Below are 13,910 nucleotides of genomic sequence, written 5' to 3'. Positions count from 1 at the left end.
TATATATCTAAATCTGATTTTTGTATTGCTGAATTCAATATACTTATTTTCTATAAATTATTATTTTTTATTGTCTAATTTATTTAGTTAAAGTGTTCATTGCTTACGGGTCTATCTAGCTTATTATTTAATATTTTTTTATTTTTACAAATTCAAAGAACTAGCTTAACTCAGGGTTTTGCTATGGGAGAGTGACTAAATGCAGAATTTTAACATCTTTATCTTGATTAGCATTTTATTAAAGTTTGATGTAACACTTTAGAATATAGTTTATTTTTATGATACATTAAATTTGGTTTTTAGCTATACAAATTTAATTTTGAATATTTGATATTTAAATTTATTCCATTGCTTGCTTTATAATATCGTGATGAGATGTCTTGTATGCTTGTGGGGAGGGTTCTCTATGAGTATACGGCTGTTGCCGCAACCCTGGCTCGTGAATTTGGATCAGGGGCGTGACATCCACCTACTTGATAGATGATTATACTATTAAATGATGAGTAACTTTAATATAAATCCAGTCCCTCTATAGATGACTTGGGATGCTCCTTATCATTAGCTAGTTTGGTGATCATAATGATATGGCCAAATGACATTGAGAGGTCCACATTCCTCATCAACTTCCCATGGTACTTCCTAATACATTCTATCATTTACCTACCTCATGGGAGTGAATACAAACTCCTATTTAACGCCGTAGACTACACATGTACAGATAACACCCACTTTAACTAATCAATAGAGCATGAACAATATAATCATCTTTCCAACAGACACATATAATATTATAGACCAACCCAACTGTATGAAATCCACAAACTCCCAAAGTACATAAATATAAAAAGAAAGACATGTCTTCTAAGTTAGAGTTGTAGTATATAGATAAATATAAGAGAAATATATGATTTGAAATCCATTCTCAGATCCTCTTCACTTGCTTCTTTTATCTTCTCCGGGAACTTTGGACTCTGTTAAAATTTCATGTAACAAGTCAAGCCCTATAGATAAGAAGCTGCAACTAAACTTGACTGCACAACTAAAATTTAAACAAATACTTATCTACTCCATATATGAATCAAAGAAAAATACTATATCATTTGTCCAGTGAATCCAATACCATGCGTCCTCACTTTTTGCAATCCCTAAGTTAAGTCTACCTAAGGTAATAACACTTTTAATATCATTAATTATGTGGTACGATAAATGCTAATCATTATGAGGTTTAATGTCATTGTCCAAAACATTAAAGGTGATGATGTGGTCACTAAATGCTATGTTATTGATGATGAGTAGATGATTATGGCTGCAAAATAGATGGGATTGGGTTGGTTTTATTAAGTATAATCATGACATAATTCTGATTTTTTAGGTGAAGAGTACTGATTTTTTTTTGTTGGGACCAGAGGGTTAAATTATGTGGCTTGTGCCTGGTCCAATTTTATATCGACTGAAACCTAATCCATAATAGTAGAAGGTTGAAACTTTTGATCCAAATATGGATTAGATAGTACTTAATTACCATAGTTGCAGGCCATGGCCTGGGAGGCTAGCCTCTTGTAGGTTGGGTTGTGCTGGCTGGAGATGGAATGCATGCAGTTGGGGTGCAAGTTGCAGTAAGCTCCTTGATGGCTCATCATGGTAGAACTGCCCAAAATGGTCCAGCATTGGCGTTTCCAGCTCCTTGTGCTCCATGGCAACCTGCTGATGCTCCATCGTCAACTGGTGCTCCGATAGCTAACACAAAATTCCAAAATGTTATTACAAAGAAATTTGTTACTCTGAGGAAATTATCATGCTTTAAAGTAATTTTAACATGAATTATTGTTGCAGATAGTCTAATAGTTGAATTTTAGCTTACAATGCGGCACAAATGGTTGTTCTGAACTTCTACGATGTGCTCCTATTTCACAAGCCAAAGAAGCAAAGTGTAATTGAGATATATTCCATTTGCAGCAGATGAAAATTGAGCTCTTCAATGCTAGATTTACCTTGCGACGCAAGTTGTCTAGCTGCTGGTTCAGTAACTGGTGCTGCAAGAGATTGGTAAAGAAGAGCAAAATTTTTTAAAAAAAGAAATTGGATTGATGTTTTAGTTAGCTTGGTTAATTTAATATAAAGATGATGATTCTACACCAAATTATTGAATGTGAATGAATGGCATCAATAATATATATAATGACAAGGAACATGATGATTCACAAAGTAGACTAAAGTTTATTTTGGAGTAATTAATGATTCTGTACATGTTATGTGAGACAAATAATTATTCTTTTTTGAGAAGAAGAAAAGTTAATAACTGCATTGGTACAGCTCTTTTTGCAAAAATAATATAGTGAAAACCTATGTATAATTATACAAAACAATGGATCTTTCTTGATCTATGCTTCCTTGAGCATTTGAGGCATTCCCACATTATTTTTCTTTGCATTCAAACAAATCTCTAGTTCTTTGTGCTTCTCTCAGTTGGTGAACAAAAACCAATATGCTACACCACGACAATCTATATTGTCTGAAAAACCATTAGTTATTCTCATGGATATTAACAAATTATGCATGACTACAACACAAAGTACAGGTAGACTAGTGAACAATAAAACAAATAAAATTTTGCATATAGTCCTTTTTCTAAAATTTAGCATTTTTAACAATTAAAAATTCTTTCTTTAGCTTCTGCAAATTTCCCAATTCATTGGCTACATTCAAAATTCTAGCTCCAAATAATTCTTGATATCTAAATTGTATAAAATAATTAATTTTAGGAGCAACCAGTGGACCTACCACAATTTTGCTAAAGGTACAAGAATGAAAGTTACACTGGTAGTAGCTTAACTCGGTGCTTAAATCAGTGACTATTTTAATTCTTCAAGTTAAACCAAGTATCCATCTGATTTCTTGTGGCTAGTTTAATACAAAGAAGCTAATTAATTTATGATCACTACTGTCAGGTCATTAATAAACTCACAAGCAAAGGAAAAGCACTTCAGGGTTGATATCAATACCAAAAATGCAAAATTGTACTTCTTCAGATTCTCTTCAAAGGATTGAGGCATAAATATAAATGTCCTTAAAACCTGCTTTGATATTATAATCTCAAAAAATGGGGAAAACACTTTGGAGTGTAATATCAAACCAAACCAAGTTAATAAGCTATTATAAAGCTAATTACTACACTAATTTAGACTACTTTCTATTATATGATCATTAAAAAGGGAAGCACACTTGTGTGATGCTAACCAAAGCCATCAACTATTACCGAGCTACCTCCTTTTTGTTCTTATTAGCATATTAACAAGGGAGAAGTACCTTGACTGTGATATAGAATTGAATAAAGTAGTTAAGCTTTTATTAAGCTAATACACACAAAATTCACTTCAAAGGGTTGAGGTGATACTTAGAACATGAAATCATGTTACCTTCGTCGTTCGAACCTTGTTAACCGAGTACTCCAGTTGCTGTTCGAGTTGATTTAGGTCATTCATGGTCATAGAGCTCAAGTTCTCGCCTGTGTACTGCCTCATGCTCGCCTGAAGCTTATCACTTTCATTCCTCATCCATGATATCTCATAAAACATTTGCTAATGTGAGAAGGAAGAACAAAGTAAATATTTAGGTTAGAAATTTGTTGACAATTTTGAGGAATGAATGCCATACCTGCTGGTTATCAATATCCTCAATCCGAGTATTAGTAACTCTCTGGTATCTATCTATTATTTGATGCATGCTGCAACATGAAATAATCAAAAATAATGCAACGAAGATAAATAAATGAAGTGCTTGCACATAGGTATCGATCATTATAGTGTTTAGAAAATTGATATGAACACGAATAAGAAGGAGAAAAATTAAAAGATGTGTTAATGTGGACAAATTCACATATGGAAAAATTTATGGTTAAACCTACAAATAAATAAGGGGAACATGAATAATAAGGAGAAAAATTAAAAGATGTGTTAATACGGACAAATTTACGTATGGAAAAAATTATAAGTTAACCCTACAAATAAATAAGCTTAGCTCAAAACCATATATATGAACTTAAATATGGCAAAAGGTTGAATGACTGAGGATCTTGGAATTTTAAAAATATTTGTTTTTGGGATGAGTTGATATAGGTCAAGTTAGATTTGATCAAATAAAAAACTACCTAGTCTATAAATCTTATTCAAATTTTCAAAATTAATTTTATGAGATGTGACACATGGGTCTAAAAAAATAGGATCGAGCTATAACTTGCCAAGTTTGGACTGGATTAGGTCACAACATAGCTCGACCTTTTTGCTGCCTATTGTATGACACTAAGCAATTGTAGGCAAGTAAGGTTGACTAAGTAAAACTAGTTTAAAAGCAATTCTTAGTTAATAGTTGCTTAAAACAAATGTGCTTAGCTAAATCATGCATATCCATGCTATATAGAAATGGTGGGTTACTAGACCAAAAATTCTCAAGCATAATAATACTGATCATAAGGATTTTTAATAAAACTATATTTGGCTTTACTTAATAGAAGTAGCATATTTGATTAATCTTTTGGATTCATATCATTATTTGTTTAAAAAATTAAGATAACAACTACTTCAGACTTTAGCAAAGATCATAATATATAACACTTGCATGCTTAAACAAGACCCATATAGTGGCAAAATTATTGCGCTCTTGCAAATACCCTTTATAATTTAAGTTTTTTGTAAACATCTTTAAGAATTTCAACTAATAAAGATTTTAACTTTAATGGTAGGATAACCTAAGGCTGCATCAAGTTGCAAAGTAAGTTAATATAGAGTAAATGAGTTAATTTACTTTCCACCTACATACTTGGAAATTAATCACTCAATATAACAAAATAGTTTACTTTGAGTTAAATTAGAAAAATAACTTTTTAAAATATCCATTTTACCTTAGAAATAAGAACTATATATTATCTAGTTTTGGAAGGTTAAAGTGGAACAAACAAGTTAAAGGGGACTTATTCTACTTTAATCCACTTCAATAGAGAACAAAACATAGTATAGGACTTGTTAAGGGTTCTGCTTTAATTTATAGCAATAAATTAATTCTTAAATATCATATTTCATCATATGAAAAAGTAAATAGCACATTTAGAAGGGAGACTTATTCTTTTGGAATGCTATATGATTACATTAAATTCTAATTCACAAGGAATCCATTCTAATATCATCATGTAAAGTTTTATTTTTTTAAGAATTATTTGTCAAAATAGAAATAAATTAACGATATTTAAGTATTTTATATGGTCTAACTAATATGTGATCTATTATAAGCATACATTAACTAGAAGTTCAAATTCAATGTTTACATGGGGTGATTTGTTTTAGCTCAAGTGATAGAAGTGTGAAATTTTCAATCCTAAGAACTCAAGTTATACTTTTCATTTTTGTAGGAATTTGATCCATAGGAAGTACAGTGGTTGCCAAATTATTATTATTAGTCATTTGTAAGGGAACGGAGGGAGAAAGAAAGTTTCAAAGTAGTATTAACTATTAGATCATACAAAACTAGATTTTTGAGCACCTAACTTAAAGCCAAAATCAGTGGTTTTGAGTAAATTGGAAACTTAAGTTCTATATTTCAACCTCAATTACAAAGAGTGTCTGACTAAATTTGATTTCAAGGTCATGCTTATTGGGAAACGAGCACAACCTTGGTTTTGCTCAAAATTTCTCATGAATTATTTTGGAACACAATCTTGTTTTGAAGTGTTGATATTCCTTTATAAATTGTGTTGACTATGTTCTTATTATTATATCTTGGCAACTTTGATTAGAGCCATTCGTACGTATGCAAAGATTATCAATTATAAGTTCACTACAATTGTTTTTCTTTTCACTAGTTTAGAAAACCTCCAAAAGTAGTTCAAAAACAAATATGTCAATTAATAATGCAGTTTGTATGGATAGTAATCCAAAAAATGATAAACATTATATGAGCAAGTGAATGCATGCATTTTATGTTTTTTGATTTTTGGTAAACAAGTGGGCTTGCCCTCCCTTTCCCCAAAAATAGATAAATAAATTAAAAAATAAAAGCTAGTGACTAGTAATACAAAAATTGATAAATATCAACATATTTCTTTTAAGAGCAGATCGATAGAAAGGTATAATCTAAAACTATATGCTAACATTAAGTTGTACATTTTCTATATTGAAAAATAATAATACATCAGAGAAGCACTAATAATTAATAGGGATACAATTGGATACTTTTAAACATGAGTAATAACTTATCAAGATAGGTAGTTACATTATCAAGAAATTTCTTATTGATACTACTCTTGATGTAAAACGATCATAGAATGCTTATGAAACAAACGTCATGCTTGATAAATGCTTGCAAAGTTTTACACTCAATTTATAAAACATATGCTCATAATATTACTTCTTTGAGGAGAAAGAAAAAAATCCTTGCAAGGACCTTTCATGAAGACCTTGATCTAGTAAATCTAGTAGCAAAGATTAAACTTTGAAAATCCAAGCAGATGTTTCTCTTCTATAGAATCACTTATCCAATATTTGCTAGTATAGAATCATTTTTCCTTTTCTATCAAAATATAATTTTTCTTTAATATCAAAATTTTAAATCTATTAGTTAATTTTTTCATTTTCTACATTTATGACTCAATCTTATTTTAATAAAGAAAATCAGAATAGCCAAGGCTAGGCCTAGAAGTTCTCCATGGTAAGAAATAATAGTTCAAAATATATGTTTTTTTTCTTAAGGCTAATTTTGAATAGTATTATTATGCATGTTACAATGTAATAGATAAAATGGGCTTGATGATATAGAAATTTCAAGAGAAATATTTTAAGCATTATATTTTGCATAGTAAAATAGTTCTAAGTACTTATTGAAAAGGGTTATATGAGAATTCTCTTCCTAGATTGTTATTTTTCTTATTTTGAAGACTGGAATAAATTGAAGCTGGAAAAGAGATTTATTAGGAAAAAATATTATTAGATGGAGACGAAAGTGAGTAGGTATTCAATTTCATTTACACAATTGCACTGAGTATTCTTACCATTATTAATGCTCACCCTCCTCAAACAAGAAAAAGAGAGCATAATGCTCGAGTTAAATATTAATGTAGCCTCAAAATATTTTGCTTATCCGCTGTTCTAGAGTTTTTTTTTTTGTAATTTTCCTGAGTGAAACATGTGTGCTCATAAAACTTGCTAAAGATACAACGGGAATGAGTGAAGCTTGTTTTTGACAAAATAAAGTTGAAGCATTATTTACTGTCATTCCATGCCTAAATCTACTGAAAAGTCCTTTTTTTTCTCACTCCAAAATGTCATTTCAATTATATAGCACTTTTGGTGAGAATTAGATATACAGGTAAGTCCGTAAAGTCATGCATAAAAGTCCACCGACAAAAGAATGCGACAACTATCTTAAATCTATCAAGTTTTGTTTGGAGACAGCTTAAATCTATTAAGTAATATGAGAACAGTTATGCTACTTTATTTTAAAATATTTTCTTATATCAAAGTCTTCAACAATTGATACGTATAATTAGATTTTAAATCCTTGGTGATTATCTTGACAATTAAAAGTATGGCTTCATGAGTTTTTACATAGGAGAGAAACAACCCCCCCCCCCCCCCCCCCCCCCCGCGTCAATATATATATGCATCGGATCTAAATTTATATTGCCAAAAGTTACATGATTTCACCCAAAAATGAGAACTTACATGCTCCAAACTCACGTTAAACTTATATGAAAAAAGCCTCTCTCAAATCTTGGATAAATGACATCTATGAGCCATGAATTGAGATACGGTTAAGTCAAATATGAAGTCCATGCCAAGTTCACCATGCTTGTAGTTGGTAGCAATGAATAGCAAAACTAGCACAGTGATCACGAGGATAACCTACAATGTAACAATAAATGAGTTGACTACAGTCAAATCGAGTATGAGACACCAGGATAAAGGAATTATATCCTGGGTGAAGGTAGTGCAGGGTCACCAAATTTAAAGACACTAAGGGTTAGATCCGTATCTCACTAAAAGAAAAAAAAAATATTATTTTCACATGATGGAGGAAAAATGAAATGAGCAATGCTACTGTAACTCCAAAAAATGACTCAAAAAAGTCACACGAGTGCCTAGCACCAAAGGAAGCAATGAGAATATATCAAACCAGCTAAAGGATTTTTTAGAGGAAATTAAGAAATATAAGTTGATTAAAACCCATAAGCTAACAAACCATGAACCAACATATAAATTGAGTTTTTTCCTGTGCAGATACATACACCCTCTTATACCCTTGCATGCCATTGCTGAGCTATCATGATATGAAGGAAAAGGCATTGATCATATGAAATTCAAAACTTCAATATACAGACATCAGATATGAAAATAAACCATATTGAACAAAAAAAAATCACAAGATGAGATGTTAAGCTTTCAAACCTTAAAGGTGGACTGCTATACTCAAACATCTTGCCAGTGCTTGAGAAGATCACAACCCCAACCTGCGCATCACACAGTATTGCGAGCTCGTTTGCCTTCTTGAGGAGCCCTCCGCGCCTCTTGGAGAAGGTGACTTGCCGGTTCGTTGGGTTCTCGATCCTCTTGATCTCTATCTTTCCACGACCCATAGGTGTTGAGTGTTGTTGAACTCCTCTTCTGTTCTTCTTGGGTAGAAAAAGGAAACTACCCTTTTTGGCAGCCCAGGACTCCTAGTTTAAGTTGAAAGAACCAACTATAAGAAATTGAATGCAGAAGAGAGCAATAGCACAGAGATTTTGGATCGGAATTAGTAAATAAGCTTAAATTGGATTTGGTTATATAAGGGATTAGTAGACACTGGGTACTGTCATCAGAAGAGGAAAATATCGTTTACAAGCATCCAAATGATACTCTCTTTCTTCTGTTTTTCTTTGAAAACAATGTGGCAGAAGGTGAAGGATGAAAGACAGAGAAAGAGAGAGGAAGAGAGGAGAAGGGTCACCTGTTATGGCTTGCTTGCTTGAAGGTCGGGGAGAGAGTGAGGTATATAGAGAGAGCTGAATGTCCCACACTGCCCAGGTCTAATCAATGAAGAATATCATTCGGGTGGTTCTATATACCCCCCCCCCCCCCCCCCCCCCCCCCCCCCCCCCCCTATTGCTCAGGACACCCCCCAAAAATTAAAAAAAAATTAAATACTCTCTACACCCCCCCATTTGCTAAGGACACCCCTAAAAAATTAAAAATTCCTAAATTACCCCCCACCCTCCCCACCCCCTCACCTAAATTGCTCTCTACACCCCCCAAACCCCCCCCCCCCCCCACCCCGCTCTTCCCCTCCAAAACACCCGCCGGCTTCTCCCTTCCGCCCAAAAAACCTCGCCTCAAGCACCTCGCCGGCGGCCAAACCCCCTCCGTCTCCCTTTGAACTGTTCCGCCCAAAGCACCTCGCCAACGCCCAAAACCCCCCCGTTCCCCCTTCTCCCTCTCGTCGCCGGCATTCTGTTCGGCTGCACAGAGCCGGACAGAACCCTTCTGTTCGGCTGCACAGTGCCGGACAGAACCCTTCTGTTCGGCACTGTGCAGCCGAACAGAAGAGTTCGGTTGAGGGTTGCCGAACAGAAGGCTTCTGTTCGGCACTGTTCAGCCGAACAAAAGCCTTTTATTCGGCGATCCAGTGCCGAACGGAGCACGAACCGTGAAAAAAAAAAAATTTCGAAACAAGGTGGAACACGTACCTTTGCGGCCGATTCTTCGTCCCAAATCACTAGTTGCTTGTCCATGCTTCGAATGGGGCTTAAATCTCCTTCAAAAATCGCCTAAACGATGTAAATGGATCGAGAGGTTTAAGGGGGGTTTGAGGGGGGTTTTTTTTTTTGTTTTCAAAACGAAACGGAGGAGGAGGAAGGGGGGGTGTATGAGAAAATTTCAAGGGCAATATGGTAATTACACTAAAGGTTAGTTTGGGTATTTTTTTTTGGTTTTTGGGGGGTGTCCTGAGCAATAGGGGGGGTGTATATAGAACTACCCATATCATTCCGACCCCCTCAAAAAAAAGAAGAAGAATATCATGACCTCCCAAATGACCCCTAACTTCTATGCAAACTACAAATATGCACTCATATTAGGACCACAATATGCATCATATTTATATGAATAAATTAATGGATTTTATACTTGGTTTTGCAAGACCTAGTGAGCTGTGGGCTTGTGTGGGTGGAGAGAACTACATGTTCATGCTAGCATGCATGCAAGGACAGGGATTGTATCTTTCGGCAAAAGAAAAATTAACTTTCGTTGGATTGCGCTATGGTTGCTTTGAGATCTGTACAAGTAGATGAATGAAGAAGTTCGAAATATTTTAAGATCTGTATTAGGTGTGATCTAATGATCGACTCCGCATGCAATGTTATACTGTGTTTTTCTTTTCTTTTTTTTTTTTAGTGCAAATGCTGGGGCTTAATTATATTTCCTTTTTTTTTGGGAAAACTTTGTCTATTTTTTCATGCATACATGGATGAAAGGAGAGAGAGAGAGAGAGAGGCAGTGAGTCTTTTGTAATCATGACTTTCACAAAATTAAACATTGCCCATCTGAATCATTTCTCCACAACAAGAAAAGTGCCACATCCTATGGGTTTGTGGCCTTTACAATAATTCCTCGAAAACCTCAAGTCCCATTTGCATGTCCTCCCAATGGGTTATGAGAGCGAACATTGCTGTGGACTGCTAACTGCCCCTAACCTGGGTGGCCCTTGCCAATTTCCTGGTTTTTGCCTCTTATGGAAACTTTTGCAGGACCTATATATGAAACCAGGACTTTGCCATAATGGAAAAGGAGTGACGCTGTTGGCCAAAACCCTAGACCCCTTAGGAAACAGACAGAGAGCACAATGCCTGGTAAAGGACTACGAGCACATGGGATGATGGTGCTTTCTTTGATTTTGGCTATTCAAAATTGTTCCTTTCTTTGGCAAGGAAAGATAAAAGAGTCAGATTGCATGCATGACTAACACCACCCTCTTCAATGTCCTCCAAAGCTTCCAATGCACAGAAGCTGTTAGATTTCCACTAGGGTTTCCACATACTCCTTAAAACATCCTTAAAAGCCTAAGCCATTGCACTTACTGCACATAAATCCTAGAAGATGTACTTGATCAGCTAATAACTATATATGCCTTGAAAGGCCATAACTTTACTGGATCTTCGCCTTTGAGACCCTAATAAAATAGTCGGAGGTAAAACAATTGGAATTATTACCCTAAAATTTAACTCACAAGTGCCTTAAGCCTAGTATATGATATACTGTATATCTAACATCTAATGCTGCACAGATATAAAGAAACTTAATACATCCGATAAGCTTTCATTTATAACCTAGTTTGTCTTAAAAACTAGGAAGATGTATATATGGAAGTTCTCAGATACCTTCTTTAGAAATGTAGCATGGACACAAAGCGCAACTGCAGTGTTCTGGTTGAGTGATACTATGTAGATGTTAGTATGTAAGATATTCCACCCTGTAACTAAAGTGAGATATGTCTCAGCTAAATGATAAACTTGCTTCCATGATATGATGTTAATATCTAATTAATGGATTATTTTGGTATCATAAGTTATTTACAATAAATTGGAAGGACGTTTAGAAAAAATTATCTGTTCCTTCGTATGCAAGTATATAAAGTCCATTTACAAAAATAAGATGACACAAAATAAAATAAAGTATAATAACTGAAGAGGAATGTGATGGAGGGATGGAAGAGGAAACAAGCAATGACAGGATGAAAGAGTTCAAGCAGAAGCACGGAAAAGCATGTTATCGATGGCATTCAATCTTTTGGTTTGATATTTTGCTTTCTTGCCCTAAAGTGTAATGTTGAGACTCCTGTGAATGCCATGGTTATTTGGTTCTTAATTATGTGCTTCTATTTGTAATTAATTAAGCGTAGTCTATGTATTTGAAGTCATTTTCATGGTCTTCACTAACGGCTATTTGCTTCTCATTCGTGGAAAAATAATTCTAGTGCAATTTCAAAGAATTGTACATAATGGAAGATCACTCTCTTGTTGGGAGAAAAGAAACAAATCATACAATAGGATTCAGGGCATAAACAAGTCTACGCTGTTAAACACCTTGTTTGTTCAGTGATACAAGAAATCATGTTGATCTGCTTAAATGATTAATAACTTAGCCATCGCATATGTTGAGATCAGATTTAAAATGAAGTCCACATTTCTAACATCAACCCATGGTTTCTGAAACCTAACCAGGAAGAAATGGTGGTAGTGGAATTGGTTTAGTCTCAGCAAGAATAGGCACAAAGACATCTATATTTATGGTATGAACAAATAAAGAATGGCCTTACGTGTGGGCCTATAATCTTTCTGCTTTTACTTAACAATGTTTATAAGGACTAGCATATAAACATTCTTCTTCTCAATCTTTTAATCAGATAGTTTTGGAAAATGGAAGATTTTATCGCCTTCGTCATTGTGATCATGCAGCTTCTTTTCCTATAGGAAAAGAACATAACTAAAGCTGAAGCTATCAAGTATGGGTTAAACTATAGAACATAACTCAATTAAGTTAACAAGAATCTATTAAAGGGCTAATCAAATTCCATGACTAAATACTTCTATAAATAAAGCTGAAGTAAAAAAAATTGTACCATGTGAACATTGTTCTTAAGGTTGGCAGCAAAGTCAGCTTTGAAGTCCTTCAATTTAGAGCAAACGTTGTGAAAGCCAATTCTCAACCTTGGACACGCATGTCCCGGACCCACTGATTCATGTGACGCAGACCATGCAGGCTTTTCATGGGGACCCCACGAGAAAGAGATGGAAAGATGTATATGTGCGTCCCTTGTGCAAATCAGGGAATGTGTGGTTAATGTTGGTTTGATCATCTGCGTCAGGTTCTTGAAGTGTAACCTATATGTAGGTGCCAAAAGAATATGTCTTTGGTTCCCGGGGCTCTTCTTCTTCTTTCCTTCCTTTTCTGGACCTCATAAATTCCAATCCCATGAGCGCTTTCTGCACTACTTCATCAGCTTCCACTACAAAAAAAGGAAGAAATCCCGACGCTTTTTTTTGTCTCTACCGACGCTTATAAGCGTCGGCGAATTCCCAGCCCACGCTTCACAAAGCGTGGGTCAAACGTCGGGCAGGTGGGCGTGGGTCCGGTTTTTGCCGACGCTAAGAGAAAGCGTCGGCAAAAACAGGACTTTCCCGACGCTAATGAAAGTGTCGGGAAAATACTCAACGCCGACGCTTATAAGCGTCGGCGTTAGCAACCTGTTTTTAAAAAAAAAATTAAAAAAGAAAGAGGGGAACCAGGGCATGGCCGCCATGGACGACGGCGAAACCCTTCTCGCCAGAGGAAGAGAAGGAAGGGGTCTTGGAGGACATTGTAAGGCTCCGTAGCTTTGAGAACTTGAGGAACTTGGAGGTGAACAGGACGGGACGTCGAAAAATCCCGGTCTACGAGGTAATGAATGCGTCGCTGTTCAGGAAAGGGGAGGTGGGGGATTGCAGGAACCATATGAGTCCCGAGATGGCTCGGAGGATGGATGAAATCACCCAGGAGAAGCTGAAGGGATCTGGTCTCCCCACCCTCGATGGAGCCGTGTGGTGGCTGGGCTGGTTCAGACGGCCATGCATGCGAAGCCCAGGCGATCCGGAGGAGCCCTCGAGTGCCCCTGCTTCGAAGCCCAGGCGATCCGGAGGAGCTGGTCGACGACCGCCTTGGCGGCAGGCGAGGTGGGCTTGAAGGCGGAGTGGCGGAGGTCGAGGTTGTACTCGGCGACGCGGGCATGCCGCCTCCTCCTCCTCCTCCTCCTCGATCGTGTTCAGATCGATCCCCATCCTCTCCCTCCCAACACCCCACGCCAAAGGTGCAGTAGATAAAGAAATTAGGGGAGAACGGGTGGGGTCTCCGGTG

The 13,910-nt window shown here is 35.8% G+C and overlaps 1 protein-coding gene across 1 annotated transcript; it reads right to left on the bottom strand.

Moving 5' to 3' along the window:
• Positions 1 to 1,518: 1,518 nt before the first annotated feature.
• Positions 1,519 to 8,817, bottom strand: LOC103713188 (MADS-box protein AeAP3-2-like). Its single transcript, XM_039119850.1, has 6 exons — positions 8,433 to 8,817; positions 3,655 to 3,724; positions 3,417 to 3,578; positions 1,992 to 2,033; positions 1,862 to 1,903; positions 1,519 to 1,737 (listed from the first exon to the last, which is right to left on the bottom strand). Exons 1-6 carry the CDS (start codon positions 8,618 to 8,620, stop codon positions 1,519 to 1,521), a joined length of 723 nt encoding a protein of 240 aa, XP_038975778.1. The 5' UTR covers positions 8,621 to 8,817.
• Positions 8,818 to 13,910: the final 5,093 nt, after the last annotated feature.

This window comes from Phoenix dactylifera, unplaced genomic scaffold, assembly GCF_009389715.1.
Source record: "Phoenix dactylifera cultivar Barhee BC4 unplaced genomic scaffold, palm_55x_up_171113_PBpolish2nd_filt_p 000638F, whole genome shotgun sequence".
NCBI classification, from domain to species: Eukaryota; Viridiplantae; Streptophyta; class Magnoliopsida; order Arecales; family Arecaceae; genus Phoenix; species Phoenix dactylifera.
Note: the sequence above shows the minus strand (reverse complement) of the source record. Positions and strands in the feature narration are given on the sequence as shown.